This window comes from Sapajus apella, unplaced genomic scaffold, assembly GCF_009761245.1.
Source record: "Sapajus apella isolate SASKATOON/1434 unplaced genomic scaffold, GSC_monkey_1.0 scaffold15, whole genome shotgun sequence".
In the NCBI taxonomy this organism is placed as follows: Eukaryota; Metazoa; Chordata; class Mammalia; order Primates; family Cebidae; genus Sapajus; species Sapajus apella.
Window position 1 is genome coordinate 24980184 of NW_022436955.1, and position 27030 is coordinate 25007213.

General features: G+C 52.7%; 1 protein-coding gene across 1 annotated transcript in view; it reads left to right on the plus strand.

Annotated features, from left to right (window-relative positions):
- Positions 1–27030, plus strand: part of CMIP (c-Maf inducing protein) — a 257606-nt gene that overhangs the window by 148221 nt on the left and 82355 nt on the right. Inside the window, exons 2-3 of the mRNA XM_032284536.1 lie at positions 6245–6370; positions 19236–19286. Coding sequence (XP_032140427.1) covers positions 6245–6370; positions 19236–19286 — 177 coding nt within the window. The remainder of the gene's footprint in view (positions 1–6244; positions 6371–19235; positions 19287–27030) is intronic.

Sequence of the window (27030 nt, forward strand, 5' to 3'; positions counted from 1 at the left end):
GACAGGGTTTCACCATGTTGACCAGGATGGTCTTGATCTCTTGACCTCGTGATCCACCCGCCTCGGCCTCCCAAAGTGCTGGGATTACAGGCTTGAGCCACCGCGCCCGGCCCAGCCTGCTGTTTTCAACCCCATCCCCGACTGGGCAATGTTTCTGTGGCCTCCCAGATCCTCTGGCCTCGGGAGCAAGCTCACGGGAGGATTTTCCAGACTGACTTCTTCTTTTGGGGTCCGGGAGCTCCTCCCCTCCCTGGGACACGCTTTTAGTCAGACTGGACGTCATGATTCATATTCCCTTTGAGAGGAATCCCCATGGAAACCAGCAGACAAATTTGGGCCGGAGGGAGCTGGCTCCCCAGAAAGGCAAGGGAAGGCACAGGCTGGGGCCTTGTGCCAGCATCAGGGGCCTGATGGGAGGCTGTTTCTGGGGGGTTCAGCTCACCCCATTCCTCACCCACTCTGGGAGTAGGTCTGAGGAGGTGTCTGATTTGGAACGTCAGTTCTGAAGGCCTTGGTGGGGGTGGGGTGCTCACATGGGGCCCTCATGAGGTCCCTCCAGGCCCTGCTTTTCCAGCCCAGATCCAGCATCATGTGCCACTGGACAGTGTGCTCATCTGGAAACAGGCAGAGGGGAAGTATCTCTTTCTGGTCTGGCAGATGTGAGACCCCCTCCCCCAAAAACTAGCCCCATATCTGTCTCTCAGAGCCAAAAGACAAAGACAGAGTTCAGCGACCCATTCCCCAACTCCCATGGAAGGCAGTGTCCCCAGGGGCAGGAACCCCAGCTCGTGGGCTGCCACATCTACAGTACCTGCAGGGCACGGTCACCTTGCGGGCAGTCGGTCGGGGAGCTCTCCTGCGGAACCCACCCTGCAGAACCTACCCAGGTTCGCTCATTGCTTCTCACATGGCCCTGTCAATCCTGTGGCCCAGGACAAAGGCCCCTCAGCCTTGGCCAGGGCTCCCCGGTTCCCTTTAATATCCATTTAATGAGAGCAATTTGGCAACAACGTAAAATATGTTCTTGCCCTTTGTCCCAGTAATTCCATTTCTGGGAATCTGGCCTAAGGAAATAATCCTAAATATAGGGTAGAAAAACATGTTTCACAAGGATGTTCACTGCGGAGTTGTGCGTGGCAGCATGAAATGAAACAGTGGTACTGTCCCTGGGGGAGGGGGTGACAGCAGGGATGAAATTGATGCTGGTGGAATGTTTTATAGCTGCTACAGTGAGGGTGCTGGAGCTCACTGATGGGAGCAGGGAAATCTATATGCTATAATGTGAAAAAAAGGCATTACAAAATTCTATGTGCTTTATGATTTGGGCTTTATAAAAAATTATATGTCAAAATAATCAGAAAAGTCATACACCAGAGTGCTAATGAGTGGTCTTGATTGGATTTTTATGGGAGAGATTTTATTCTGTTCATCATCTTCCAAATTACCTTCAGTATTCACGCATTGCCTTTTTTAGTCAGGTTTGCTTTGTAATTTACATACAGTAAGAGTCACGCTTTCAGCTTGCCGGTCTGTGAGTTCTGACAAACGTATACAGCCAAGTGCCATCGCCCCCACAGTCAATACAGAGAATATTCCCATCGCCCCCACAAGTCCCCCTGCTCCTCGCCCGCCCCAGCGGCTGGCAACCCTGGGTGTGATTTCAGCCCCTGTCGTTTTGTTTATTTCAGGATGTCATATAAATGGAATCATACAGTATGCCTTACTGCTCTTACGTTTAGAAAAAAAAAAAAAATTAATCTGCTTACTGTTCTCTTAGCTATGCATCTTAGAGCAGGATTCCCTACCATCCCTCAGTGGAGGAGAATTTTAATGTTTTCTCTTATCCAATTCAGCCTCCTACCCCAGACAGGAATCTCCTCCCCTGGAGCTCCGATCATCATGTTCACCTTACCAGGGAATTATCAGTTATCTGTAAAATCGTCCCAGCAACAGGAAAGTACCCAGAACAGCAGGGGTGCCTAGGCAGTGTTAGCTCGTATCTGAGTCCAAAGAACAGCAGCATTCAGGGGCCCTGGATCCCAATCCAGCCCGAGTCCCCTCAAGCCTCATGTGTTCGTGCCGGGTGATAGTACTGCAGCAGGAGCGGCAGTTTGGTTTTTGTTTTTAAATGAACGTTTTCTTTTAGGACAGTGGGAGATGTGAGGAAAAGTGTTGTGGATGATCCATGCTAGTAGCCTCTTAGTCTGTGTGCCGCGTCTGTCACAACTCATGAACCAATATTGATACGTGATTGCCAAAGTCCACATTTTATTAGGTTTCCCATGATGTCCTTTTTCTGTCTGAGAATCCCATCCAGGATCCCACCATACTTCTAAGTCACGGCTCCCGAAACTTCCCTCGGCTGGAATAGCTGCTCAGGCTTTCCCCACTTTTCATGAGCACTGGTCAGGAGTTTTGAGGAAGGTCCCTTGGTTAGGGTTTGTCTGCTGTTTTTCTCCTGGTTAGACTGGGTTCTGAGTTTGTGGAGGAAGACCCCAGAGGCAAAGTTGAGTCTTCCTCACAATAGTTTTTGATTGCACTCTAGTTTGTTCTGGGTACTGTGCTGAGTCCTTGATAAACTGGATCTCCTTTAATGTTCCTAGGAATTCTACCTACTAAATAAATTCTTATCTTAACCAGTAGAGGAAACTAGCTCAGAGAGGGACAGTAACTTGCCTAAGGACACACACTAAGTGGCCCAAACACAGGCCTCCTTTGTCCTAAAAAGTCTGCTTTTGGCCAGCTGCTGCTTCAGACAGCAGGCAAGCAGCTCATCTGCTTTTTAAAAACAACATGGACCGGGCACAGTGGCTCATGCCTGTAGTCCCAGAACTTTGGGAGGCTGAGGCGGGCGGATCACCTGAAGTCAGGAGTTCAAGACCAGCCTGGGCAACGTGGTGAAACCCCATCTGTACTAAAAATACAAAAAAATTACCCAGGTGTGGTGGCATGCGCCTGTAATCCCAGCTACTAGGGAGGCTGAGGCAGGAGAATCGCTTGAACCAGAGAGGCGGAGGTTGTAATTAGCCGAGAATGCGCCATTGCACTCTAGCCTGGGCAACAAGAGCGAAACTCCATCTCAAAGGAAAAAAAAAAAAAACCGGTATGTATTTATTTATACCCAGCCTTTCCCCAAAAAGCCTTGGTTGCAACTTCAGATCACAGCCACATTAAGACAGCTAAGGCAGGGCCGTACAAAGGTAGGCTCAGAAAGCGTCTCTCCTGTGTGTTGTGGGTGGTGCTTATAGGTAAAACACAGATTTAAAACACAATGTAAAAAACATTGCCTTTATTTTTGTAAGATATTCATTCATTTGTTAATAAATTAATAATCATCTCCTAAAGGTCAGGCACCATTTAGGCACAAGAAACAGAGCAGGTGAATCCTCCTGCTCCCGCGGTGCCTAAACTAGCAGGGGACACAGATAGTCAGTGACCAACACAGTAAATATTTGAATGTGGGTGAGGAAAATAAGCATAGAACCAACTGGCAAGCCCTGGCTTCTCCAGCAGTGCTCAGGACAAAACATGCTGTGAGGGCTGTCATTTACTGCAGAAGACTGAGAACACAGCAGTGCATGGGACCCTGGAGTAGGGCAGATCAGTGAAGGGCAGGCTCACGAGTGTGACTTTGAGGCATGCTGATATAAAGAGAACCTTCTTGGGTGACACATGGCAGCCGCCTGGATTGGTGGCCAGAGGGTCCTCTGAGGGTGAGCGATGCGCTGGTGGGAAGGACGGGATGAACGCAGCTGTCTCCTCCCTTAAATTACAGGGTCCAAGCAGCCTTATCGCTCACCTGGACCTGTGCAGCAGCCTACAGGCTGTCCCCTGCCACCACTATCTCCTTCCAGGTCTGTTTTCTGTGCGGCAATCCTAGTGAACCTTGGCTAAGGCTCCTGCAGCCACCTGTGAGGAATCCCTGAGCCCCTAGGTGGACCTACTAACCTCTCCAGGAGTGGCCCGCCCTTCTCTCCAAGGTGTCACCCCACCCTTGCTCCGTTTCACCAGCTCCTCCTTGGACACTCCCAGCTGTTCCCATCTCAGAGCCTTTGCACTGACGTGGGCTCTGGGATATTCTTGTTTGTTTGTTTGTTTTGTGATGGAGTTTTCGTTCTTGTTACCCAGACTGGAGTGCAGTGGCATGATCTCGGCTCACTGCAACCTCCGCCTCCTGGGTTCAAGCAATTCTCCTGCCTCAGCTTCCCAAGTAGCTGGGACTACAGGCGCAGCGCCACCATGCCCAGCTAATTTTTGTGTTTTTAGTAGAGATGGGGTTTCACCATGTTGACCAGGATGGTCTCCATCTCTTGACCTCGTGATCCACCCACCTTGGCCTCCCAAAGTCCTGGGATTACAGGCATGAGCCACTGCGCCCGGCCTGGAATGTTCTTTACTCCTGCTCTCAGCCACCTGTCATCACACTCCATTGTGATTCTTTTTGCAGCACCTGCCACTCTCCAGTAGTTTATTTATGTCGGTATTTTGTTTGTTGTCTGTTTGCCTGCTGGGCTCTGGTCTTATTCACTGCTGAATCTCCAGCACCTAGCATGGCGCCTGGAACATAGTAGGAGCTCATAAATGTCTGTCGGATGAATGAAGGAATGAATGAAGAATTAATTGATCAATGCGTTGTACTTTTTGAGCCTAGGAATTGATCACATCAGGGAAATTGAGGCAGCTTCAGCCATCAACCCTTTCTACCTCCCCCCCCCCCCATCACCGTAACTCTACTTTGGCAGACACATACTGAAATTAACAAACCTAATGGAGGTCCTCCATCTTTATGGTGGAATTAGATGAATTGCCTTTGCCTTTTTCTTGCAACACAGGATAGAGGTCCGGCCTCTGATTCCGTAGTCAGTGGCTGAGTTCAAACCTGGCCATGCCACTCCTAGCTGGATGATCTTGGCCAAATCATGTGACCTCCTGAGCCTCAGCTTCCTTGTCTGTATGATGGAATGACTGATACCTGTTCCACAAGACCTTTGTGAGGATTAAATAATTGCCATGTGTGCAGGGTGCATGCCAGAGCTTGGGCAGTGTCCGCTGTTACTCTCCTCAGCTGCACTGCACTCACCTGATTGTCCCGAAGTCTGGCTTCCTGGAGCCACGGTCTCAAGGACAGCTCTAGCTTCACTGATTCCTGGTGACCAGTGTGTCTCTCGGTCACCGGGTGCCTTCTCAGGGCAGCAAGACTCACTCAGAGATAGTGGGTGGCTGTGGGTTTCTCTTGCCCGGCCCTGCTCATGACTGATAATGATAGCCCTTCTCATTCTTTTCAACACGTGCTGTTGAGCCCTTGCCATGGGCCAGGCACTGGGGAAAGAGTGGGAACCAAGACAGACCTAGGCCCTGGCTTCAGGGAGCTAGCAGCCTGGCCAGAAGGCAGACACCCCACAGATAATGACACCGAATAAAGCTACAAATAATAAAAGAGGATGTGGTGAGCCCCGGAAGAGGAGGACACAGGGAAGGGTGCCACCTGGGTGGGTCATGGGTCTGGAGGGTGTGAGTTGCCCCAAAAAGTGCAGCTGAGATGAGACGGGGACAGTAGAAGCGCAGATGGCAGGTGTGGGGCTGTGCTGTTTCTGGGACAAGGAACAGGTTGAGTTTGAGGCACCATCAGCAGGGCAGTATGAGGAGTGTGGAAAGGGAGCGATGTCGCCATGGTGCAGGGCGGCGGGGGGTGCACAGGGAGACGCTGTCAACTGTGGATGGTAGTGTGGATTTTGTGGCTGGGCCATTGGGAGCCATTGAAGAATGTTGAGCAGGGGAGTGGGGATAGGGAGTTTGCCATCTTGGAATGTGGCTCTGGAGGCTGGGAGGAGGATGCATATCTGTGGGGAGAGGAGGAGGGAGGGAGGTCAGTGCTTGCCGGGCAGGAGAAGGTGGTGGCGTGTTGCTGGTGAGGGATGGCGGGCTTCTGGCCGTGCCCTGTGCTGGCCTGGAGGATACCAGGAGCACCAGTGCCTCAGTCCTTGCCCTCCACCCGCTCCCACTCTGTTCCCAACTGCAAACCTCCAAACGTGCGGGTGGAGTTTGACAATGAACCCCCTTGCATCTGGATATGGCCAGCCAGAAACAGGGAGGCTTCCTTTGGCCCCCAGAGGCGCCAAGTTCCTGCACCAGCTCCATTTGCCTGTCGCCAGAGGGGCAATGTTTCCAGGAACCTTCTGAGATGCGGACGTCACGCCTCTCCTGTAACCAACGTGTGTCTCTTCTTTTTCTTTTTTTGCTGCAGCCAACTGGGTACATGGAAAACTCAGTCTCTTACAGTGCGATTGAGGACGTTCAGCTGCTGTCCTGGGAGAATGCCCCGAAGTACTGTTTACAGCTCACGATTCCTGGGGGAACTGTCTTACTGCAGGTAGGAGAAATAAACATGAGCAAGCAGTTTCTTCTCCCTCACCCCGCTGCACCTGCCCTCCCCTCATTTCCCTTGGAGGGAGCTAGCCAACTCTCAAGAGGAAAGGTTGTTTAACTTTGGGTGATTTTATTCTCCAAGTATAAGAAAACTATAAACTGGGTCTGACCGGAGAAAAGGCAGGGGGATTGTGCCTGGCCTGAGCGCCTACTGCTCGCCTGCTGCAGGAACTTTTCAGGCGACTTATTTAGTTCCCGTAATAAACCTGATAAGTATGTTTTATGATCTCTATTTTACACATGAGGAAACAGGCATACGGGTGCGTTGTTAGGCCCAAGAAGGCTGTGAAAAGCAGATGGGCAATAGATAATACCTTTTTGCTTTAGTTCGAGTGAGGGGGTTTGTGACATCTTGCTGTTGATCTAAGTCTTTTGAGACTGATAGAAGTATAAGCTGTCTTTTTGGGGGAAAAAAGGGCATTCTGTGTGTACTGGTCAGGACTTTTGGTTGGAAATGTCACAAACATGATTCTAACTAGTGAGACAAAAAGAGAGTTTAATGCTGTTAACTATTAAAATAATTGCAAAGTCGTAGAGAGGACTTCAGGCGTTGCTGGATCCAGGGGTCAGGTGGCATCATTAATATTCAGGGTTTCTCTCCATGTCCTGGCTGCACTTCTGTGTGGTGGCTTCATTGGCAGAATCTCACCGTGTGGTAGGTATGGTGAGCTGCCGGGAGCCCAAAGCCACGTTCTGAGAGCTTGTGAGCCTTAAGAGTGAGTGCCCTTTTTCTTTCCAGTAGCTTTTAGAAAATCTCATGGAAGATCCTGACTGGCTCTGCTGTGTTCCCACTCAGCCTCCAGGAATGCCCTCCCCTGGATTACTCTCTCACCCTTGACCTCAGGCAAGGCCCGGGTACTCTGATGGGAAGCCCCGCCAGGCCCACACACAGGCAGTGAGTGGGTCCACTGCAAATGGAGAAGTAACTGACATCCCCAGCCCCGGTCACACATACATAAGACGTGTTCTATCATGTCGGGGAGCCAGCCCACTTCCCAGAAGGAACCCTGGGTCCAACACCCCTCATCTAGAGAAAATTTACCCTCTTATCAGTGCAAAGAAGTCTGCCTTGATTTTTCTTTGGGGATTGTTTTAGCTTTCTCTTAGGTTTTTAGAGAGCATCTCTTTGCGCTATTTCAGATTTAGCGGCCACTGGATGGTGTGACAGCATTGGGCTAAGAGTCACCCAGTTTAGCCTCCGAGGAATACTGAGCTGTTGGGAAAGTCCTGTCCCTTACTGTCAGCTCTCAGAGGACTCTGGAAACCACGCCCACCCCAGTCTGCCTTCTTCTTTGTGAATCTGTCCGGCTGTGCCCTCTGTGCTTTGCTTCCTGTCCGCTCTCACCCTGTCCCTCTTCCCCCACAGCCAGCAAAGCCTCCCTCTCTCGTCCTTTCTTTCTCTCTTCTCATCTTTATGATAGATGTCAGTCTCACCTTCCTGCCAGACGCTTCTCCTGCCAGCCCCCTGCCTCTTCACTCGCTCCTTTTTTTTTTTTTTTCAATTCTTTTCTTTTATTTATTTGTTTGAGACGGAGTCTTGGTCTGTCGCCCAGGCTGGAGTGCACTGGCGTGATCTTGGCTCACTGCAACCTCCGCCTCCCGGGGTGCAAGTGATTCTCCTGCCTCAGCCTCCCAGGAAGCTGGGACTACAGGTGGGCGCCACCATGCCCAGCTAATTTTTGTACTTTATTAGTAGACATGGGGTTTCACCATGTTGGTCAGGCTGACCTCGAACCCTTGACCCCGTGATCCACCCAACTCGTTGGCGGCAGTGCTGGGATTACAGGCATCAGTCACCGCCCCCAGCTTTCTCGCTCCTCCTTCTTGCCCTTCCAATGCCTGCAGCACAAAGTCCCTGAAGGAGGTGGTTAGTGCCAGCCCCCTCAGGGTGGGACATGGGTGGGCAATCACAGGGTTCCGTGGCCAACAGAGAGATAGGAATGCCAGAGAATGTCCCACCCCAGTGATTTTCCTGCTGTCACGGAGCTTTGAGGTAGCATCTCCCCTGTGCTAGGGGGAGGCCCCATAGGCGAAGAACCCCTCAGCCCTTGGGGAGACAGGGCCATTGTTCAGTAAACAATGATTACTGAAATAATGGCTAATACAGAGGCAGCCCCAGAGGACTGGGAGCACAGAGGAAGGAGAGACTCATTTTTCTTGGGGGGGGGAGCAAAGCAGGTTCCCTAGACAGGCGGCATTAGAACTGGGTGTAGAGGAATGAGTAGGAGTGTGCCAGGGTGGTGGGGCAGGGGGCACACACTTTGGGCAGAGGGGGGTGTGTGTACAGAGCATGAATATGGGGGATCTCCTCTCAGCGCAGGAGACAGGGCTGCGGAGTTCAGGACTGTGGATGCATCTGGACCTCTTGGGCGATGGCCAGGTCACCTAGGCCTTGCCAGCGAGTGATGAAGCCTTGGACTGTTCCAAAGGCAATAGGGAGCCACTGAAAGCTCTGAAGGGGTAGAGGAACATTAGCGGAATCAGTGTGGTGACAAGGCAGAGGGACCTATATTTGTGCATGACAAAGAGAGGCGGGGGGAGTCCCTTAAAACAGTCCAGTCGGAGGAGAGTAGGCTCTGAGAGCCTACCTTCCTGCTCTACCAGCAAAGGGGACTCATTCCTTCTAGGGCTTGAGGGGCAGCCCTGGCCCCCAAGGGGGGCCAGAGCTTCACTCGCCGCAGGGATGGAGGAGCAGTGAGGCGGAAAGGCAGAGAGGCAGCGCCTGGAATGTCCCTTTAACCCGGCCGTGGCCACGGGCCCAGCTGTGATGACTCGCCTGGCTGCTGCGTCCGGCAGGGCTTCGGGGCAGAGCTGCCCCTGCCGCGCTGAGGAGTGAGCAGCCGGGGGACCTCCAGCTGCTCCAGCATCTCACTCGCTCGCTGCTCCCTGCTCCCGTGGACAGCACGGTCAGAGGCAGGAGCAGGAGAGGAGAGGGCAGAGGAAAAGGAGGAGGACGAGGCAGCCTGCAGCTCCTCAGATCCAGAGCCGGACTCCGAGCTAGGGCGGGAGCAGCAGACTCGCCCTCCCACCCCTTCCCCCCGGGAACCCAGGTGGGTGCAGCCCTGCCCCTGATGGCTGTGGTTCTCTCCCTGGCTGCCATTTCCATCAGGGGAGGTGGACCTGGATCAGCTTCTCCCTTGCTTTCTTCTCGTCCTCACCCCCTTGCTCTGCTCACCGTGATGCATGCGTGGTCTGTGGCTGGCTAATTCTGTCGACAGGGCTAGTAAGTCCGTGTGGTTCTAGGGAAGGTAGGGTGGGGTGCGCTTGGCCCCCAGGGTGGTGCTCAGGGCTTTTTCAGTGCTGGTTGTATTCACGTGCCCTTTGTGACAGGTGGCAGGACTCCCTGTTTTGAGAGCCTTTTCTTTGTCCTGATTCATGTACAACACACTGTGTTAGAACCTAGAGCCGTGGTGTCACTGAGAACAACCCCTGTGGCCCTGGGGACAGATCTTCCCTGCTCCAGGGTGGGAGGGGGGACCAGGAAGCAGCCGGGTGCCCTCATGGGCTACAGTCTGTCCGAACAGCATCACCTGAGTGCTCCTAGTCAACCGAGGAGTAAAGATGCCTTCAACACAGCTGCCACCAGCCACGCGTGGCGGCTCACATTTGGATTTAATTTACTTAATCAGATTAATAACAAGATTCCTCAGCCCTCAGCTACACCTCCAGTGCCCACAGGCCACACATGGCTAGAGGCTGCTGCATTGGACTGGGCAGATAAAGAACATTTCCATTGTCACGTGAAGTTCTGTGGAGCCATGCCAGCCTCCAGGTCTTTCGTTTTGACCTCATGCTGCAGGCACCGGACCCCCTCCTGGAGAAAATTGCCTGGGGTCACAGGGTGCTCTTTGATCTTGGGTCTTCAACCTGCTGCATTACAGCTCCGAGGTCTCTCTACCTAAGGGTGATGGCAGGGCCCAAAGAGGGCCAGTGTCCCTTCCCTACCCCAAGCTGGCCGATCTCTCCGTCTCTGCTCAGGTTCTCCGCATCCAAGCGTGTCTGTTTTCCTCCGTCTCTCTGATGCCTTTTCTCCATCTCTCTCTCCCATCCCTGCCCCTTCTGTCCCCTGCTGTCTCTTCAGTTCTTGCTGTGGCTCGTTCTTCTGGACTTCTCTTACACGTCCTTCCTCCAGGGCTCTCTCCACCAACAAGCCCGCCCCCCAGTCCTCCCTGTGTGTCCCCCACTTCTCTCTTTTCCTCCTCTTTTCTCTCTGTCTTCTAAGGACCTCCTTGGAAAACTCTTGCTTTGATAGAATTTGAATCAGTGCCTCTTGCAGACCTTGGGAAGCTGACTTGGTCCTTTATGGAAGGCAGAGAGAACATTCAGCCCCATGTCCCTCATCCCCAACTCTGAGACAGAGCAATCTGCTAGCAGGATTGAGTTGCCGGACAGAGGCGCCCAGACTTCCAGCATGGGTCCAGTTGGTGTGTTTTGGATGCTTTGTGTTTTTCCGCCTGAGCTCCCCTAATGCCGTTTTATTAGAATCCCTGGTTGCAGAAGGGACCTGTTTATCCTGTTTCCTCCCTTAGCACCCTTTCTGCTAGCGTTTTCTTGTGGGGACACCAGCCATGTAAGTATGCAGACAGTGTCACGAAAATGTCATGGGGGTGCTCCTCACTGGCCCCTGGTTTGGAGTAGCGGGCACTAGAGAGCAACTTGGTGCAGATCATCTTCGGGGGGATTCTGCCTCTAAATTGACTTTCTGCTCATCAGCAAAAATCAGACAGAGCCACTGCTCCACAAACAAGGCTTCAGGCAAGACAAGAGCAGGGAGACCCTCCTCCCAGGAGCGTCTGCTTCTCTTGGGGATGGGTTCCGGGACTCGGCTCTTCTCACCGATGTTCCGGAAAGTCCTGAAGCAGGCAGGGCAACTGTGTACCCCAAATGCTGGCAGCAGGGCAGGGACAGGGTGGGTTCCTTTCTTACTGGAAGGTAGAGAGCAGAACCTTTCCGGTCTGGAAAGCACCAGAAAGGTCTCTCTCTCTCTAGCTTCCAGTAAGAAAGGAAGCTGCTTTTCCCTAAGAAATTGGGCCAGGGAAGGGGAACTTGGAAAAGGTTGCTCACAATGCACCCTTGGCTGTTTTTCTCACCTCTCCAGACAATACAACAATGAGAAAGAACTTGGCAAGTTTGGGAGAGGAAATTGGGCAGTATTTGCCTGGAACCAAGCCCTTTCAGCATTCCAGAGATTTAACACCAGGAGAAGGCAGAACCAGCCAGCTGCCTGTGGCTCCCAGGGGACCTGGGGTCGGGCTGGGGGACCCCTCCTGTGTTTGAATGGATTCTCCTCCGAGTGACCCTGTGGGCTGGGCTGTTTTGGCTCAGCCGCCAGCAGGCCAGTATGGGGACTCTGTGCAGAAGCATACCCTCTTCCCCAGGCTGGAATGCAGCCTGGTCAGCCCTCCCTTTGCTTGTAAGCCGCTTAGAGATGCCTGTGCTGGGATTCAAAACGTTGCCCAGCAGCCCCTGTCCTTCTTCAAAAGCAGACAAGCCGAAGGAACGAGCAGTTTGCAGCCCAGCCTCGTCCCAGCCTCTGTGGCTCCATTGGCCTCCACCTGCTCTCCTAGAGACAAGTTCTGCCCTTCCCCTTAATTTCAAGGTGATGTCTCCTGTGTGCCAAGTCCTTCCTCTTCCTGCTCCATCAGCGGGGCAGCTGCCGTGGAGAAATAACGCTCACGGGTGTCCCAACCCAAGTCCCGGGACCCCAGAGGAGCTCAGATGCATCGCTTCCTGTTCAGGGCTGGATTGTAGGGAGAGAAGACTGTGGGGTCAGACAGACCTGAGTTCCTGCCCAGCTCTCCTGGCCACTTGCTCTGGAACCTTAGACTCTTAACTAGCCATGGAACCCCAGGCTCTACTAGCCCTGAAATCCTAGGTTTTACCACATTCTACCTGTGGAACCCTAGATAGCAGGAAGAACCTCTCTGGGCCTCATTTTATCTGTGAACTGCACCCAAATACTTGTCTATTTGGGTATTGTGAGGCTCATAGAAATTACATTTAAAATACTTAGCACTGTGCCTGATACGTAGTAAGTGTTCAAGAAAACACAGCCGTGATCATTTTTAGAGTCTTAGTCAAATACAGTTTGGGGAAGAGAGGGAATCAGAGCTTAAGAGTTCTTTGAAGGTCTGTTGTGGGCGGACTTTCTTTGCTCTGCAGAATGGGTATACGGATGCCCCGTTCATCCATCCATCTATCCCCCAAACCACGTATCAGCTTGTGCATCTGTCTTACCTGCATTTCCATCCATCCATGTCTCCTTCCGTCCAATTTATTCATTGGTTCAACACTCCTACCAGTCTTCCATTTAACAAACCTTTCTCCGGGTTTCATGGATGCGATTGTTCGTAAGTTAGACGTGGTTCGTAACCCCGCAGATCCCATAGCCTGCGGAAGAAGGACAACTAGACAGACCAGGACAGTGTGGTGCGTCAGGCAAGGCATTATGGTCTGTTCGATGGGGGAGGCGAAGGTACCATCAAGGCAGTCATTCTGGAAGAGTGGCATTTCGGGTGGGACCTGAAGGGTAAGTAGGAGTCCAGCAGGCAGCAGAGAGAAGGGGGTGACAGCACAGTGTTCCTGGTGGGAGTACACGCTGTGTGACAGCCAGTCTGACAGCAGGGCAGGCTGCTACAGTGACGAGTGGCCACGAATTCTAGGTGACTAGAAATGGCAAGGGGTTGTTTCTCATTTGTGCCGTGTGTCCACCGTGGGTCAGTGGGGGAAGGGAGCGTGCCAGGCACTGCATAGACTCTCAAGGGCTTCCATGTGTGGGCCCTGATGTCCGCATGACATCAGTTCTTTTCATTGTTGAAAGCAAGTCCCATGGCCCGTGTGTTTGCCATGGGCCCAGAGGGAAGAGAGCTGGAAAAGACACAGATGACGACCCCAGCAAGTCTGTGGGTATGTGGTGTGTGCTTGGTTTCCCCAGTGGAAAAATGGCAGCAGAGGAAATGCATTAGAGCTGAGTCCTTAACCCACGGTCCATGGTGTATTCCCAAACTGCCCACACAGTTCTGCGTGTGGGATAGCTGATGTGTGTGTAAGTGTGTCTGCATGCTTTTTGTGTGTGTCTTTGTGGGGTATGTGTATCTGTATATGTGTGTCTGTATATCTGTGCAGGTGTGTGTGTACTCATGTGTGTCTCTGTGTTTATCTGTGTATGTGTCTGTGTGGTGGATATGTCTGTGGTGTGGTATATGTGCATGTGTGTGCTTGGTGTGTGTATGTGGTATGTGTGAATGTATGTATGTGATGTGTATTCATGTGTGTGCATGTATGTGTGATACGTGCATGTATGCTGTGTTTATATGTGGTGTTTATAGTGTGTGTGTTTCTCTGTGAGTGGTTTGTGCATGTGTGTGGTGTGTACGTATGTCTGTATGATATGTGTGACTGGTGTGTGTAGTGTATGTGTCTATGTGATGTGTGTCTCTGTGTATATGGTATACATGCATGTGTATCTGTGTGTCTCTGTGTGAGGTGTGTGTCTGTGTGTGTGGTATGTCTTTCTGTGTATGGTGTGTGATGAGTATGTGTTTGTATGATATGTGTGTGGGATATGTGTGCGTGTGTGTGTGGTGTATGTGTCTATGTGGTATGCGTTTGTGGTATGTGTGCATGTGTAACTGTGTGGTGTGTGTGTGTGTGTGTCTCTGTGTGGTATATGTGTCTTTGAGTGTATGATATGTGTCTGGTGTGTGTGTGTGTGGTGTATGTGTCTTTATGTGTATGGTGTATGTGTGTGTGGTGTGTGTGCATAAATGTTGACATTACATGGGTGTGAGTCCATAGCTTGTTTTAGGTTCTCAAAGGGGTCCGTCCATAAACCCCCACAAAGACTGAGAACCCCTGGACCAGGTCATCTTTAAACTCCCTTTGGCCTCTGATGGAAAGATGCTCATTGTTACAGTGGACAAACAGGGCTGAAGCCTCTGCCTTCTTCCAAAGTGCAGCCAGCCTGGACGGGGGTGAGGAGGGGACCGTGGCCAGCTTTCCTTCTTGCCGCGCTGGGCAGAAGGAGCCAGGCGCAGTGTGTGGGAGATCTTGGCTGTCTCTGTCTCCCTGGAAGGAGGTGCGGGAGAGTTCCGCATTGAGACTGTCCTCAGCCCGGCATCTCCGTGCCTTGCCTAATGTGTCGTTAATTCATTCAGCTGTTTTTGTTTAACACCAGACTCACAAGAGCAGTTGCAGTTCATCCTACGTGGATCCTGCCTCCTCTCCCAGTCCTGTGGGTGGGACATAAACACTCAGCCCGCTTCAGGGTTTGACCCCAGAAGCTGCAGGGGAGTGGAGGATGGATAGGGTCCTGGCCAAGGCATGGCGAGGTTAGGGGCAGGCACCGGGGTGGGCGGAGGCAACCCACTGCCTGCTCTGAGCCTCGGCTTCCTCATCTGTAAGATGGGCGTGCGTTGAGGAGGAGAGGAGGTACGTGTGAGCATCTCTTGTGGTGCCTGGTACCGAGTAAGCACCGTATTCTGTGGCTGGTAGCAACATGCATCGTCGCACTTAGTTCGCCAGCCTGCGTCCCATACCTGTTCAGCTGGGTTCTGCAGACTGCTCATGACCCCAAACCTGCCTTCTTCCTGGAATGCCACACCGACCTCCAGGAGTTGAGGGGATCCCAGAGAGGAACGGAAGTGGCCAGAAAGCCAAGTGTGGCTCGGGAAGGGGGTCACACCCTCCCCCGGGAGGAAAGGCGTGAAACCCGGATGGTTCTGTCTGGAAGGATGGGGCTGAGAAGATACTGATGTGTGGCAGCGTCTGTGGTCAGTGACTCTGAAGAAATCCCTCCACCCCTTTAGATACCGAGTGCTGCTATGAGAGACAGGCCACTGGGGCTGGGGTGGTCTCAGGGGGCATGGCCATACCTCAGTGGAAGGTCTCAGGGGGTGTGACCATACCAGATGGCCATCGTTGCTGACAGCCCAGCAGTGGGCTGGACCCAGTCTGGCAGGGCCAGAGCCACCTGGATGTGAGCTAGGGGCAGAGGAGATGCTGAGAGCACCAATGATGTGACCAGGAGAAGCCACAGTTGTAGAAATGCTGGTTCCTTCTATAAAAACGTCTATGGGCAAACATATCAGAACGTCCACTTTGAGAAGGAAGAAGAGGCCAAGGGCCAGGAGGCCCTGTGGGTCCCTCAGGGCTCTTGTGTTCCAGCAGCCCAATGAGATCTGGCTATCCTAAGCGGGAAAGGAATGTACTGGAAGGACAGCGGCAGCCTGGAGAACGGCCTGGAGCTGGGATTGGGGTGTGCAGGAAGTAGCCTCTTCACCACCAGTGAAGGGAGATGCAGGACCCAGCTCCTCCCAGGTGAATCCTCCCCGCACCATCTCTACAGCATGTGCTCAAGATCAAGTCCTGGGCAAAAACCTTTGGCTGGCCAGGCCAGAGGACTGGCTCACATGCTGCTGAGGAGGGCCAGAGGCCCCTAAGACTCACGAGCCAGGGAGGCCCCGGATGGGAAGTGCTGGGCTCACCGTCGTGGAGGACGGGTCTGTGTTGGGTTTGGCCACAGAGACTGGGGAAGGGAGTCTCCTCCACTCACTCTGTACCACCTGTGACAGCTGGGTCGCTTTCCTGTGTCTTCCATTGTTTCTGTGTTCCTTTATTCCAGTGTAACCAACCCTGGCCCAGCCAGGCACTGCTCATCTGGCTGTGGATTCAGAAATAAGACCCTGCCCTCAAGGAACTCCTAGTCCACTCATTCCTTTGTTCCTTCATTCGGAAAACACCTGTTGGTCCCCTGGTACTCCAGGCCCTGGGAAACAGTGGTGGCAGAGCATGCGTGGTCCCTTCCCTCTTAGGGTCAGACATATATGCAGGCTAGCTTGGTGGGGCTGGTGGACCCAGAGGAGGGAGAGATTTGGGTGTCTTCCGCCTCCTTCCTTTTGTCTTTGCTTGGCTGTTCTGTCCAGCCAGTGGCAGTTTATAGGCACTGTCTGGGTCCACTGTGGACCCTTAGAGCTGATGGAACAACTCACATCAGCATTAAACCAACCTGGCTGTATCTCTTGCATTTATTTCCTATTGCTGCTGTGATTGATTACCCCTGACTTCATGGCGAAAAGAACACAGATTTAGTCTCTTATGGTTCTGGAGGTCCGAAGTCCAACACAAGTCCCATGGGGCTAAAACCAAGGTGTCAGGACCACTTTCCTTCTGGGGGCTCTTGGGAAGAGCATTCGTTTCCAGCTTCTAAAGGCTGCCCATATTCCTTGGCTCACGGCCACATCACTCCGCCTTCTGCTTTCGCCTGACTCCGATCCTCCTGTCTCCCTCGTGTGAGGCCCCTTGTGATTTCATTGGGCCACCTAGATCATCCAGGATAATCTCCCTGTCTCAAGACCTTGAACATGGTCACATCCAGAATCCCTTTGCCACGTAGGTTAACTTAATCACAAGGGATTTAGGATGGGACGTGTTCAGGGGGCCTTATCTTCCTTACCACCTCCCCTCTCTGCCCCCCTTGGTGTGTGGAGAAGCACATGAATGGAAATGGAGCAGGCACATGCCACAGCCAGGTCATCCGGCTTGCACCTGCCCACCGGAGCCTACCGTGCACGTCTCATCGCATCTCTGGCCCAGGGGCATCCCCTTGGAGGTGTGGAATCAGCCAAGGTGGATTGTTCACAACACGGGAATCAGCACCCACCACGATCAGGGCTTTTTGTTCCGGAGAGCCTGATGTGAAGCATTTATCAGCACAGCGCCGGCCATGGCTGCTGACACTGCTGGCCCCTGTTTGTGGAGTGTTAGCACGCTCCAGGCACCGTGCTGAGGAAGCACTTTTCATGCATTAGCTCACTGTTTGGGATCTTCACACAGCTCTCCCTGAGCAGGGGTATATTTTGTCTTCCTAATGAACAAGAATTGTCACAAGACCAACGGAGCTTGGGCAGTTTTGATGGGAGTGAGCCCAGCAACAGTCTCTCCCGGGGAGTGCTTCTCCTCTTTGGCCTCCGCAGCCCCGGGCAGGGGCACAGGGTTGGGTCATCAAGCACCTTGCTCCAGGTCACACCGCTAGACACAGCAGAGCCGAGACTGGAACCTGTTCCTGTAAGAGGCTCAGCCCTTCAGGAGCTCCTGTATCACACGGAGGGCTTGTCTCCTGCCTGCCTGGCACTTGAGCAGACTCAAGCACCTCCAGGTGGCTGATGTGGATTCGTCCAGTCCAGGGTTCAAAACCCTGAGTCTCTGAGCTCACCCTCAAGGGCCTGATTCCTCACCACACTTGCTACTGGAATGGATCAATGGATCATTAGTCCAAGGCCAGAGATTGCACCAGATCCTGACCTGGGAGAGCAGCTGATGTTTTATAGATGACTTGGGGAGCAGGAGGTGGTCATCTCTAGCGTCACCTGGATTTCCCTCAAAAGAGGGTGAACCAAAGGGGCACACGCTTGAGTGTGTGTGTCTGTGTGCATCGAGGCAGAAGGAGGACATTCGTGCTTAGAGAGAGACTCCAGTCTTTGTCAGAGCTCCTGAACCATCAGAGGCAGGGTCAGGTGAAAAAAGGGCTGTGGGTTCTGGTGGGGAACGCACGCTGCGTTTCAACCCGGGGTGGGGATAGCCAATGGGGAACTCAGGACTCCCAGTGTTGTGGTTTACAGCAGGAGTCAGTCAGACCACCTGGGTTCAGTTCCTGGCCCCACACCACGTGTCTGTGAACACTCGGGAAAGCTTTAACTTCCAAAGTGTCAATTTCCTTATTTGTACCATGTTGACAGCACAAACTTCACGGGGGCTGTCTTGTAAGGGCTGAACGAGCCAGTCCATACACAGGGTTCAGAGCGGTGTCTGGCGCCCATGAAACACCACAGCATTGCTGTTCTGTTAGCAGATTGAGAAAGGAGATGACAGCGGCAGTGATATTCATGAGGGCTGGGAGGGCTGCCTTGGGCTGTACCGTATTTGAGAGGACTTGGTGGCAGTGATAATGAGAAGAAGAATAACAATGGCTGCCTTGGTGTGTGACCACCTGCCATGTGCCAAGCACGGTTCTAGATCCTCTACAAGAATAATTTCTAACTCTCACAACATCCCTGCAAAATCAGGGTTCTTGTCCCCATTTTACAGATGGGAAAATTGAGGCTGAGTTGTCCAAGACTCAGAACTAGTGTGGGAGAGATCAGAGAAGGTTTTGCTCCCCACCCTCCGCTGTGATGTTTAGCCTAGGTCTGCTGGGTGCTGTCTACACTGACCTGCCATTGGCAAGAGAAGGTCATGGTTAAATGCATAGACTTGGAAGCCAGGGTGCCCTGGGTTTGAATGCGCTTCATGGTGAGATCTCAGGGTCTCGCTTTTCCCGTCTGTGAAACAGGCGTAGTGATACGGGTGCCACCTCGTAGGGCTGCTGTGAGGACCAAGGAGGGACTCTGTGGATAACAGAAGCCAGGATCCTAGAACAGTCCTCATACACAGGAGGCCCCGGTCAGCGCCCCCCACCATCCTCACTCCTAGGCCTCCAACCAGTTCCTCCCAGCCCCTCCCATGCCCCTGAGTCAGGCTGTGTGAATACAGTTAAAGATGTCCGGTCAGCAGTGCCTGAAGTCACTCATATCCAGCGACGGAAGCGCATGGTGCTAGTGATGTCTTGTTTTCAGAAAAACCTCCCCAGCTAGCCCTTCTGTTTTGGTTTTGCACACAACGGGCTCAATTTAGCATATCCTTCAGAAGGCTCATTAGGGCCACAGGGTAGACGCTGCACAGAGGAGGCTGGGGGACTCACATGCTGACCTTGAAATGCCCTGACCTTGAAATGCTGATGACCGGACCTTGCTGTCCTGTTCTTGTCGTTACAGGCTGCCAACAGCTACCTGCGAGACCAGTGGTTCCATTCTCTGCAGTGGAAGGTAAGTCCTGACCTCGTTGCTTGTTTAAGTCATCGCTCCGACTTAGGCAGCGGCGCGATGACTTAAAGCCAGTCGGTCACTTTCCAGAGGCAGGAAAGTGAGAACTCGTGCCTTCCAGATGGCTCAGCTGAGGAACTTCGCGCCCCTGTCCAAGAGCCCCTGGCCCTTCCTCCTCTGCTGTTGAGTTCCTCTTCCCTGCACTGCTGAAATGGCACTCTCGCCTTGGTGTTCTCAAACCCTATAGCTGTTTTCCTGCTTCAAAAGGATCATAGAACTTGTGCTCAGAGTGAGGGCGACCCTCCCCGGCTAGACTTCAGGGGCTCAGGATCCTTGGTTGAAAGTAACGTCCAAAGGCCGTGCCAAGTGTGAACTTAATGGATTAGAAACCTGAGCCGTGTTTCTGTAGTCGTCACTGTTTTTCAGTTGCTGGGTTCTCTGGCCTCATTTTCTGAGTCTAGCTCTACATAGGGTGCTTCAGAGCTTTCTGGCATGTAAAGCGAACTTCACCTTCTTGAAGACCCAGGGACAGATCTCCTGAGAAGAGTCCCCAGCCACCTGAGGAGTGTCGAGTTCTGCTCCATGGCTCATGTGATGGAAACCCTGATGTCAGGACCAGGGTGTGAAGCATGTCCAGTCAGCTTCTCATTCCAGCCCTGCCTCCCTGCCTCTCCTCTTCTGATCTTCTGGTTTAGAACAAACTTTGACAGGCCCCTGGCCCCAGGTACCAGGATGGTGTGGCTGGAATGACTGGTGTGTCATGAGCTGTCACCCTTACAGTAAGCTGGGGAGCCACAGAGGATGAACGGCTGCCCCCATGCAGAGCTGGGTGCCATGTGACGTGTTGGAAGGACCGAGGGAACACTCAGCATTCCTCTCATGGCTCCAGAGGGGCTCCTGCCCCGGCAAGTGTTGGGGACGGAAAGACAACCCCAGAAAATTACTTTCCTGGTCCCAGAGAGGGTTACTTCCCACCTTTTCTCTGTCAGCTACAAGTCCTCTTGCTTTGTGCCGTGGTGCCAAGTCTCAGAAGCTTACCTGGGTCTCCAAGTTGGGGCTGCAAAGGGGAAAAGAACTAGCGTTTACTGAGCAACTACTGTGTGCCAGGACTAGTGTGTATTGAGCTCCTACTGTGTGCCAGGAGTAGCATGTATTGAGCTCTTACTGTGTGCCAGGACTGGTGTGTTTTGAGCTCCTACTGTGTGACAGGACTGGTGTGTATTGAGCTCCTACTGTGTGCCAGGACTGGCGTGTATTGAGCTGCTACTGTGTACCAGGACTGGCATGTATTGAGCTCCTGCTGTGTGCCAGGAGCTCTGCTAGGGTCATCATGTCCATTTCACCCTTACCGCAACCCCATCAGGTTGGTGATTATCATTGCTGTCGTTTTCCATATGGGAAAGGAGGGGCTCAGACTGGAGTCCAAGCTCCCATTGTTAAGAAGGGGCTGAGGCAGGGCTCAGCTCGACCTTTCGAGTACCTGTAGGTTTGTGAATGTAGTAGAGTGGGAAGGCACAGGTGTCAGTCAGCCAAGCAGGTAAGGTGGCACACACCCACTTGGCGGGATCAGCAGGTGTTGTCCAGAGCTCCGTTTCCACTGGGAGAACATCTGTGATGCCTGGTTCTCTACATGCCCAGGGACGAGTGTGTCTCAGGACAGGCAGGGCGTTCGTCAGCACCTTCTGGGGCCCTTCTGGGAGTCAGATGCCAGAGCAGTTGAGGGAGGACTGAGCAGTGCTGGTCGCGGGGTGCCACCTCTTCCCTTCCCCATGGGGTTTTATTTGTGGGGCCTCAGTAAGTGACAGCCTTGCATTTTCTCTTAGCTCAGGACGGGACAGAATGAACTTGGAGACACACTGCCCACCTGACATGTTGGGGAAAAAATTAAAAATGCCTTCTTTAAAAGGAGGCCAAGGTCAGGATCACTGAAGGCTGTCAGGTGTGGTATTCACAAGGCTCTGGTGTCTGCCTGTCCCTGGTCCGCATTTCCAGCAGTGACTTCCGGGTGCACCTGGAAGGCAGCACTTGTGAAATCTGTGAGTATTGCACAGTTGCAAGGGGCGACCAAGACGATGGGCAGAGAAATGGACTTCAGGAAGCTTTGGCTAGAAAGATGATTTAAAAGCCCGGGCTTGAAACATTCACATGTCAAGGACTGGCCAGGTGTTGATTACACCTGTAATCCCAACACTTTGAGAGGCCAAGGCAGGCGGGTCACCTAACTCAGGAGTTCAAGACCAGCCTGGGCAACATGGCAAAACCTCATCTCTGCCAAAAATACAGAAAATTAGCCCGGCGTAGTGGCGCAACCTAGTGGTCCCAGCTACTTGGGAGGCTGAGGTGGGAGGATCGCTTGAGCCCAGGAGATGGAGGTTGTGAGCTGAGATCGCTCTACTGCACTCCAACCTGAGTGACAGGGTAAAACCCCATGCCCTACCCCCAAAAAGTTAAGGATTGCATGTGGGATTCAAATGATTGAGCGAGTCCAGAGCTGGGATCCCTGGGTTTCTAGCCGTGCTCATGAAGACTCAGATGTTTGTATTCAATCACGCTGGCATTCAGTTTATTTATGGTTGCTAAATTTAGTCAATCGGTTAAAAAAAAAAATTCAGAAACCTAAATCAGAATGTCAAGGAGCTGGCAAATGCCTGGCTGTGTGCTGGCCCCTTGCCAGGTGATCTGTGGTGCTTTTCATTATCAGGGTATAAGCATTGGCTGTGTCTACAGCACGCTTAAGGCACTGACAAGTTTTTCCCTTTTGACAATTGCCCCCTAATAATTTAGGTATGCTGCCACCAGGTGGCAGTGATATCTCAGTGTTGCCAACTTGATTTCGATTCCTGTGGCTCTCTGCACCCAGTTGTGGTGATATTTGAGGAGGTATGCTCTCCTTCCTCTTAAAATGGCCAAGAAACGTAAGGTGTTTGGGAGGTACCACCGGCTAGCAAAATGAGCTGGGAAACCTGAATTTGGATCCTGGTTCTGTGGACAGATTCCAGAACATGTTCACCTAATTCCGATGCAGTTACTGAGTACCTAGGAGATGCCAGGTCTGGGTACGTACTTTCCGGTTCATTGCCATAAAGCAAGTACGAGAACCATGGCTCAGAGAGAGCAAGCGATGTGCCCGTCGTTGCCCAGCAGATTTCAGTCACGATCTGTGGGCCGTCCTTCCCCCTCCTTGATCAAACCGTGCCTGTCTCTCAGATTCGGACTCCGTAGCCCTCCCGGGACCTGACCCCTCTGCTTCTGCTGATACAGCCACTTTCTCCCTCCATATTTACAACCACCTATTTGAGGTTTTTCTTTTTCTTTTTCTTCCTTATTTCTTTTCTCTATCTTTAACTGAAAAAAAAAAATCAGTGGAATATCAAAATTCAGGGCCTTTAGAAATTCCACAGCCTCAGCTTGAATTTTTTTAAAATTTTCTAGATGTTTTTGGGGTTTTTGTCCACTACACCAACGTTTGGTTACCTCCTGTGGCTGCAGTGCATACACAGAATTGGAATACATTCTGTGTGTAAAGAATGCTACCTCCTAAGTACTCTGTTCCCATTGCGTAGTTTTTATCAAGTTGTGCTGGTGTTTCTAGGGCATTCCCGGCAGGGCCATCATCACCCCTAACGGGGCCAAAATTGGTTCTTTGCAACTTAAACAAATCTTAATGATAACAATAGCCTGTGGTCCTCCAAAGCTCCACCCATTCAATGAAATCTCATTTTTTTTTTTTTTTTTTTTTTTTTTTTTTTTTTTTTTTTTTTTTATTCGAGGTTGAGTTTAACTCATGTTACCCAGGCTGGAGTGCAATGGCGCGATCTCGGCTCACCGCAACCTCCACCTCCTGGGTTCAGGCAATTCTCCTGCCTCAGCCTCCTGAGTAGCTGGGATTACAGGCACGCGCCACCATGCCCAGCTAATTTTTTGTATTTTTAGTAGAGACGGGGTTTCACCATGTTGACCAGGATGGTCTCGATCTCTTGACCTCGTGATCCACCCGCCTCGGCCTCCCAAAGTGCTGGGATTACAGGCTTGAACCACCGCGCCCGGCCTAAAATCTCATTCTTGAGTATTTCTTTCAAAGGGTGGACAGATGGGGAGACATGTTTAAAGGGCTCCTTATGGGGACAGTCATGAAGACACAGCTGACAAACGCTGCTGTAGAATTGACGTCAGATTGTTGTGTAAGGAAAACAGAACGTAGGTAACATATCCAAGTCGTCATCTTGTTCGCCCTCTTCCCTCTGGGTAACAGCGTTGTTTTCGTGGCCTTGTTGACACCCCGTTGTGGCTCCCACGTGGGAGGAGTTTGCTCAGCACTGGACGCTGCATTTTGTGAATTGCTTCTCCTTCCTGAATAGGTTCTGTTCTGGTTTTTTTTTTTTTTTTTTGATGGAGTTTCAGTCTTGTTGCCCAGGCTAGAATGCAATGGCATAATTCAGCCTCTGCCTCCCAAGTTCAAGCGATTCTCCTACCTCAGCCTCCGGAGCGGCTGGGATTACAGGCATGTGCCATCATACCCAACTAATTGTTGTATTTTTAGTAGAGATGGGGTTTCTCCATGTTGGCCAGGCTGGTCTCGAACTACCAACCTCAGGTGAGCCGCCTGCCTCGCCCTCCCAAAGTGCTGGGATTACAGGTGTGAGCCAGTGTTCCCGGCCAGGCTGGACATTTGCAGATTTGCAGATAGGGAAATCTGAGTGTAGAGAATATAAGTCATTCTCGCAAGGTGTCAAGACTGCCAAGAAGGTGAGCGGGATTAGACCCCAGACATCCCTGCCTCTTTCTCCCAGCAGCTCTGCTCTTCCCGCCTCCTGTCCCCCGCCATTTGGTCTGGGAGATGAGAGGAGGCCTGGAGCCTGCAGGAGGAGGGCCAGGATCTCCCTGCTCCACGTTTGCTAGAGGAGAGCCTGCAATCCTGCAGTCCAAAGGCCTCTGGGGAGCCCAGCCCTGTTTGGTTTGGGTGGTTCAGCCCTGAGGCCAATTCCCAGGGGTGTGGAAGCATTAAACAGTTACTCTGGGTTAATGAGGCCTCATTTCTGACTCAGATGCGCCTCCTGGCTCCTGCCCTGGCCCTCGGAGGCCAGGTCCTGTGGTGACAGGCCTGTCTGCACACAAGGGGACAGGCCTCTGTGTGCGAGGCCGTGAAGGCGCAGTCAGTGTTCAGGCTGTGAGGGACTGGATGTGTTTACAAGGCAATGAGGAAGAAGACCGGCCCGTTCTGTGCCCAGGGTTTCCAGGTGAGACCCAGCTGTGCACAGCTGTGAGGGACAGGCCTGTCCATGTGAACAGGCCCAGGTGACAGGTCCAGACTCCCGGACCGTGAGGAGGAGCCCGGGAAGCCAGGATGTGCCTGCTGTGGGGGCTGGAGCGCCTGGGGCCCCCCGAGCCTTCTCGCCTCCTGAGAGGGTTCCTCATGCTGAAGCACAGAACTCTCGGAAACCAAGGTGGTCCCCCGCCCCCGACTCCGGCCAAGCCCCCGAGCTGGGGACTGAGGAGCAGACTGGGTCACAAGAAGCTGGCCTGTGTTTTGTCCCCGGGTGGACAGGGCTGGAGGAATGCGCTTGGCTCTGGGAAAGCCCCAGCCCAGGTTTTCGTCCCTTCTGGCTGCCTGCCCTGCCCACGCTGCCCCCAGGGGAGCCACAGCTCCCTGGTCACCCCATCCGGGTGCAGGCCTCTGTCCCTCCTCTGTGGAGAAGGGTGGAAAAGAATGTGGGGTGTTCGCATGTGAGAGTGTGTGAGTGTGTGTGTGTGTGTGTGTGTGTGTGAGAGAGACTGTGTGTGTCTGAATGTGTGTAAGAGTGAATGTGGGAGTGAGAGTGACCGTGTGAGTGTGAGCATGTGTGTTGTGTGGTGACTGTTTTATGAGTGTGTATGTAGCCTGTAGGTTGAGTGTGTGTGTGGTGGGGTGATGTGTGTGTGTGGCTTGTGAGGTGACTATTTTATGAGAGAGAGTGTGTGTGTGTGTGTGTGTGTTTGTGTGTGTGATGTGACTTATGGGTGCGAGGTATGTAGCGTGACTTTTATGAGTGTGTGTGTGTCGTGTGGAGTGTGGGGTGACTATTTTATGAGTGTTTGTGTGGTGTGTAGGGTGACTGAGTGTGTGTGTGTGTGTGTGTGTGTGTATGGTGTGTGGGGTGACTATGAGTGTGTGGTGTGTAGGGTGACTGTTTTATGAGTGTGTGTGTGTGTGTGTGTGTGTGTGTGTGTGTGTGTGTGTGGTGTGGGGTGACTATCTTATGGGTGTGTGGTGTGGGGTGGCTGTTTATGAGTATGTGGCATGTGGGGTGACTGAGTGTGTGTATATGGCATGTGAGGGGGGTCAATTTTATAAGTGTGTGTGTATGGTGTGAGGAGATGGTGTATGTGTGTGTGATATATGAATAACTATTTTATGAGTATGTGTTTGGGGTGACTGTGTGTGCAGCGTGTGGGGGTGACTGAGAGTATGTGTGGGGTGACTATTTTATGAGAGAGAGAGAGAGAGAGAGAGAGAGAGAGAGAGTGTGTGTGTGTGTGTGTGTGTGTGTGTGTGTTCGGGCCTCGGTTTTCTTCTCTGTGGAATGGGCATGCTCATGGCGACTCGTCACTGGGCCATGTGAGGATCGAAGCTCTGTTGTTTGTGCAGCAGCAGAAGGGATCCTGCAGGAGCCCGCGCGTGAGAGCATCTCTTGCGCCATCATCAGTGTGTTTCCGAGTGAGTCCAAGGTGGTGGGAGCGGCTGGCTCAACCCCTTTCCCTGGCAGCCCCTCCCAGCCCCTGCAGATGGTCCCGGCTGACTCACCGCCTGTGAGGGCTGGGGTGGGTGGGAAGTGTGCCCTCAGGACCGTCTCTGCCTGGCCTTGGTCACGGAGCGTCCCCTGTGCCTGGCACTGTGTGCCCTTGTGCAGCCTTGAGCCCAGAAGTGGTTCTCCATTGTCCACGTCCCTCCCCTGTCTCATAGTGGAGGGGACCGAGAGTCTGAGGGGACAAAGGATGGGGATAGAGGATGGTGCCAAAGCCAGCTGCCTCCCCACGAGGGTCACAGTCTCACCTCCACCTCTCGAGTGGCTGCGGCACCTTGGGAATGAGTCTGTTCCATGTTCTGTGTTTGGAGCCAGCGCTGGGGAACTGCCACTCTCAGAGTCCCCAGCATCAAGGCAAAGTGCCTGGGTCTCAGAGAGGTGAAGCCCACGTGGCCAGAAGCTGAGGGCAGGGCGTGGGTCCTCTTCTCCCCACCTGCTGCTCTCTCAGGAGGACAGGATCCCTCACCCTCATCCCCATTCCGGGGAAAGGCCCAAAGGACCAGGTCAGAATTACACAGGGTCCTTGAGCTGATGCCTCCCATGGCCCCTCACTGAGGGCCATGATAGAGAGGGGATCCCTAAGAAAGGGGAGAGCCTGAGGCTTCAGACTGGGCCTCCAGTGGGGGCTGTCACCCCTGGCTCTGACCTTCCTCCCCTGGATCGCCTCCTGATCATGGGAGCCTCTGTGGGAAAGAGCCATTCCTGGTGTCCCAGAGCTGCAGCTTCAGGCACTCTCTTCTCCAGACTGCAAATCCCTTCCCAAGCTCACGTTCCCAAGTCTCCATCCAGCCCAAGCCAAGCCCCGAGTTTCATCCCCAGGCCTCAGCATAAGGCTGCAGCTGATCCTCGAGCCATGATGGGCACTTATTCCTGTGCTAATCATGTGCCAGTGCTTCACTTGCTCACCTCTGCGAATCTTCACAGCCCTGACTGAGGAGGTGCCTGTTCCTCCTGTTCTCCCATTT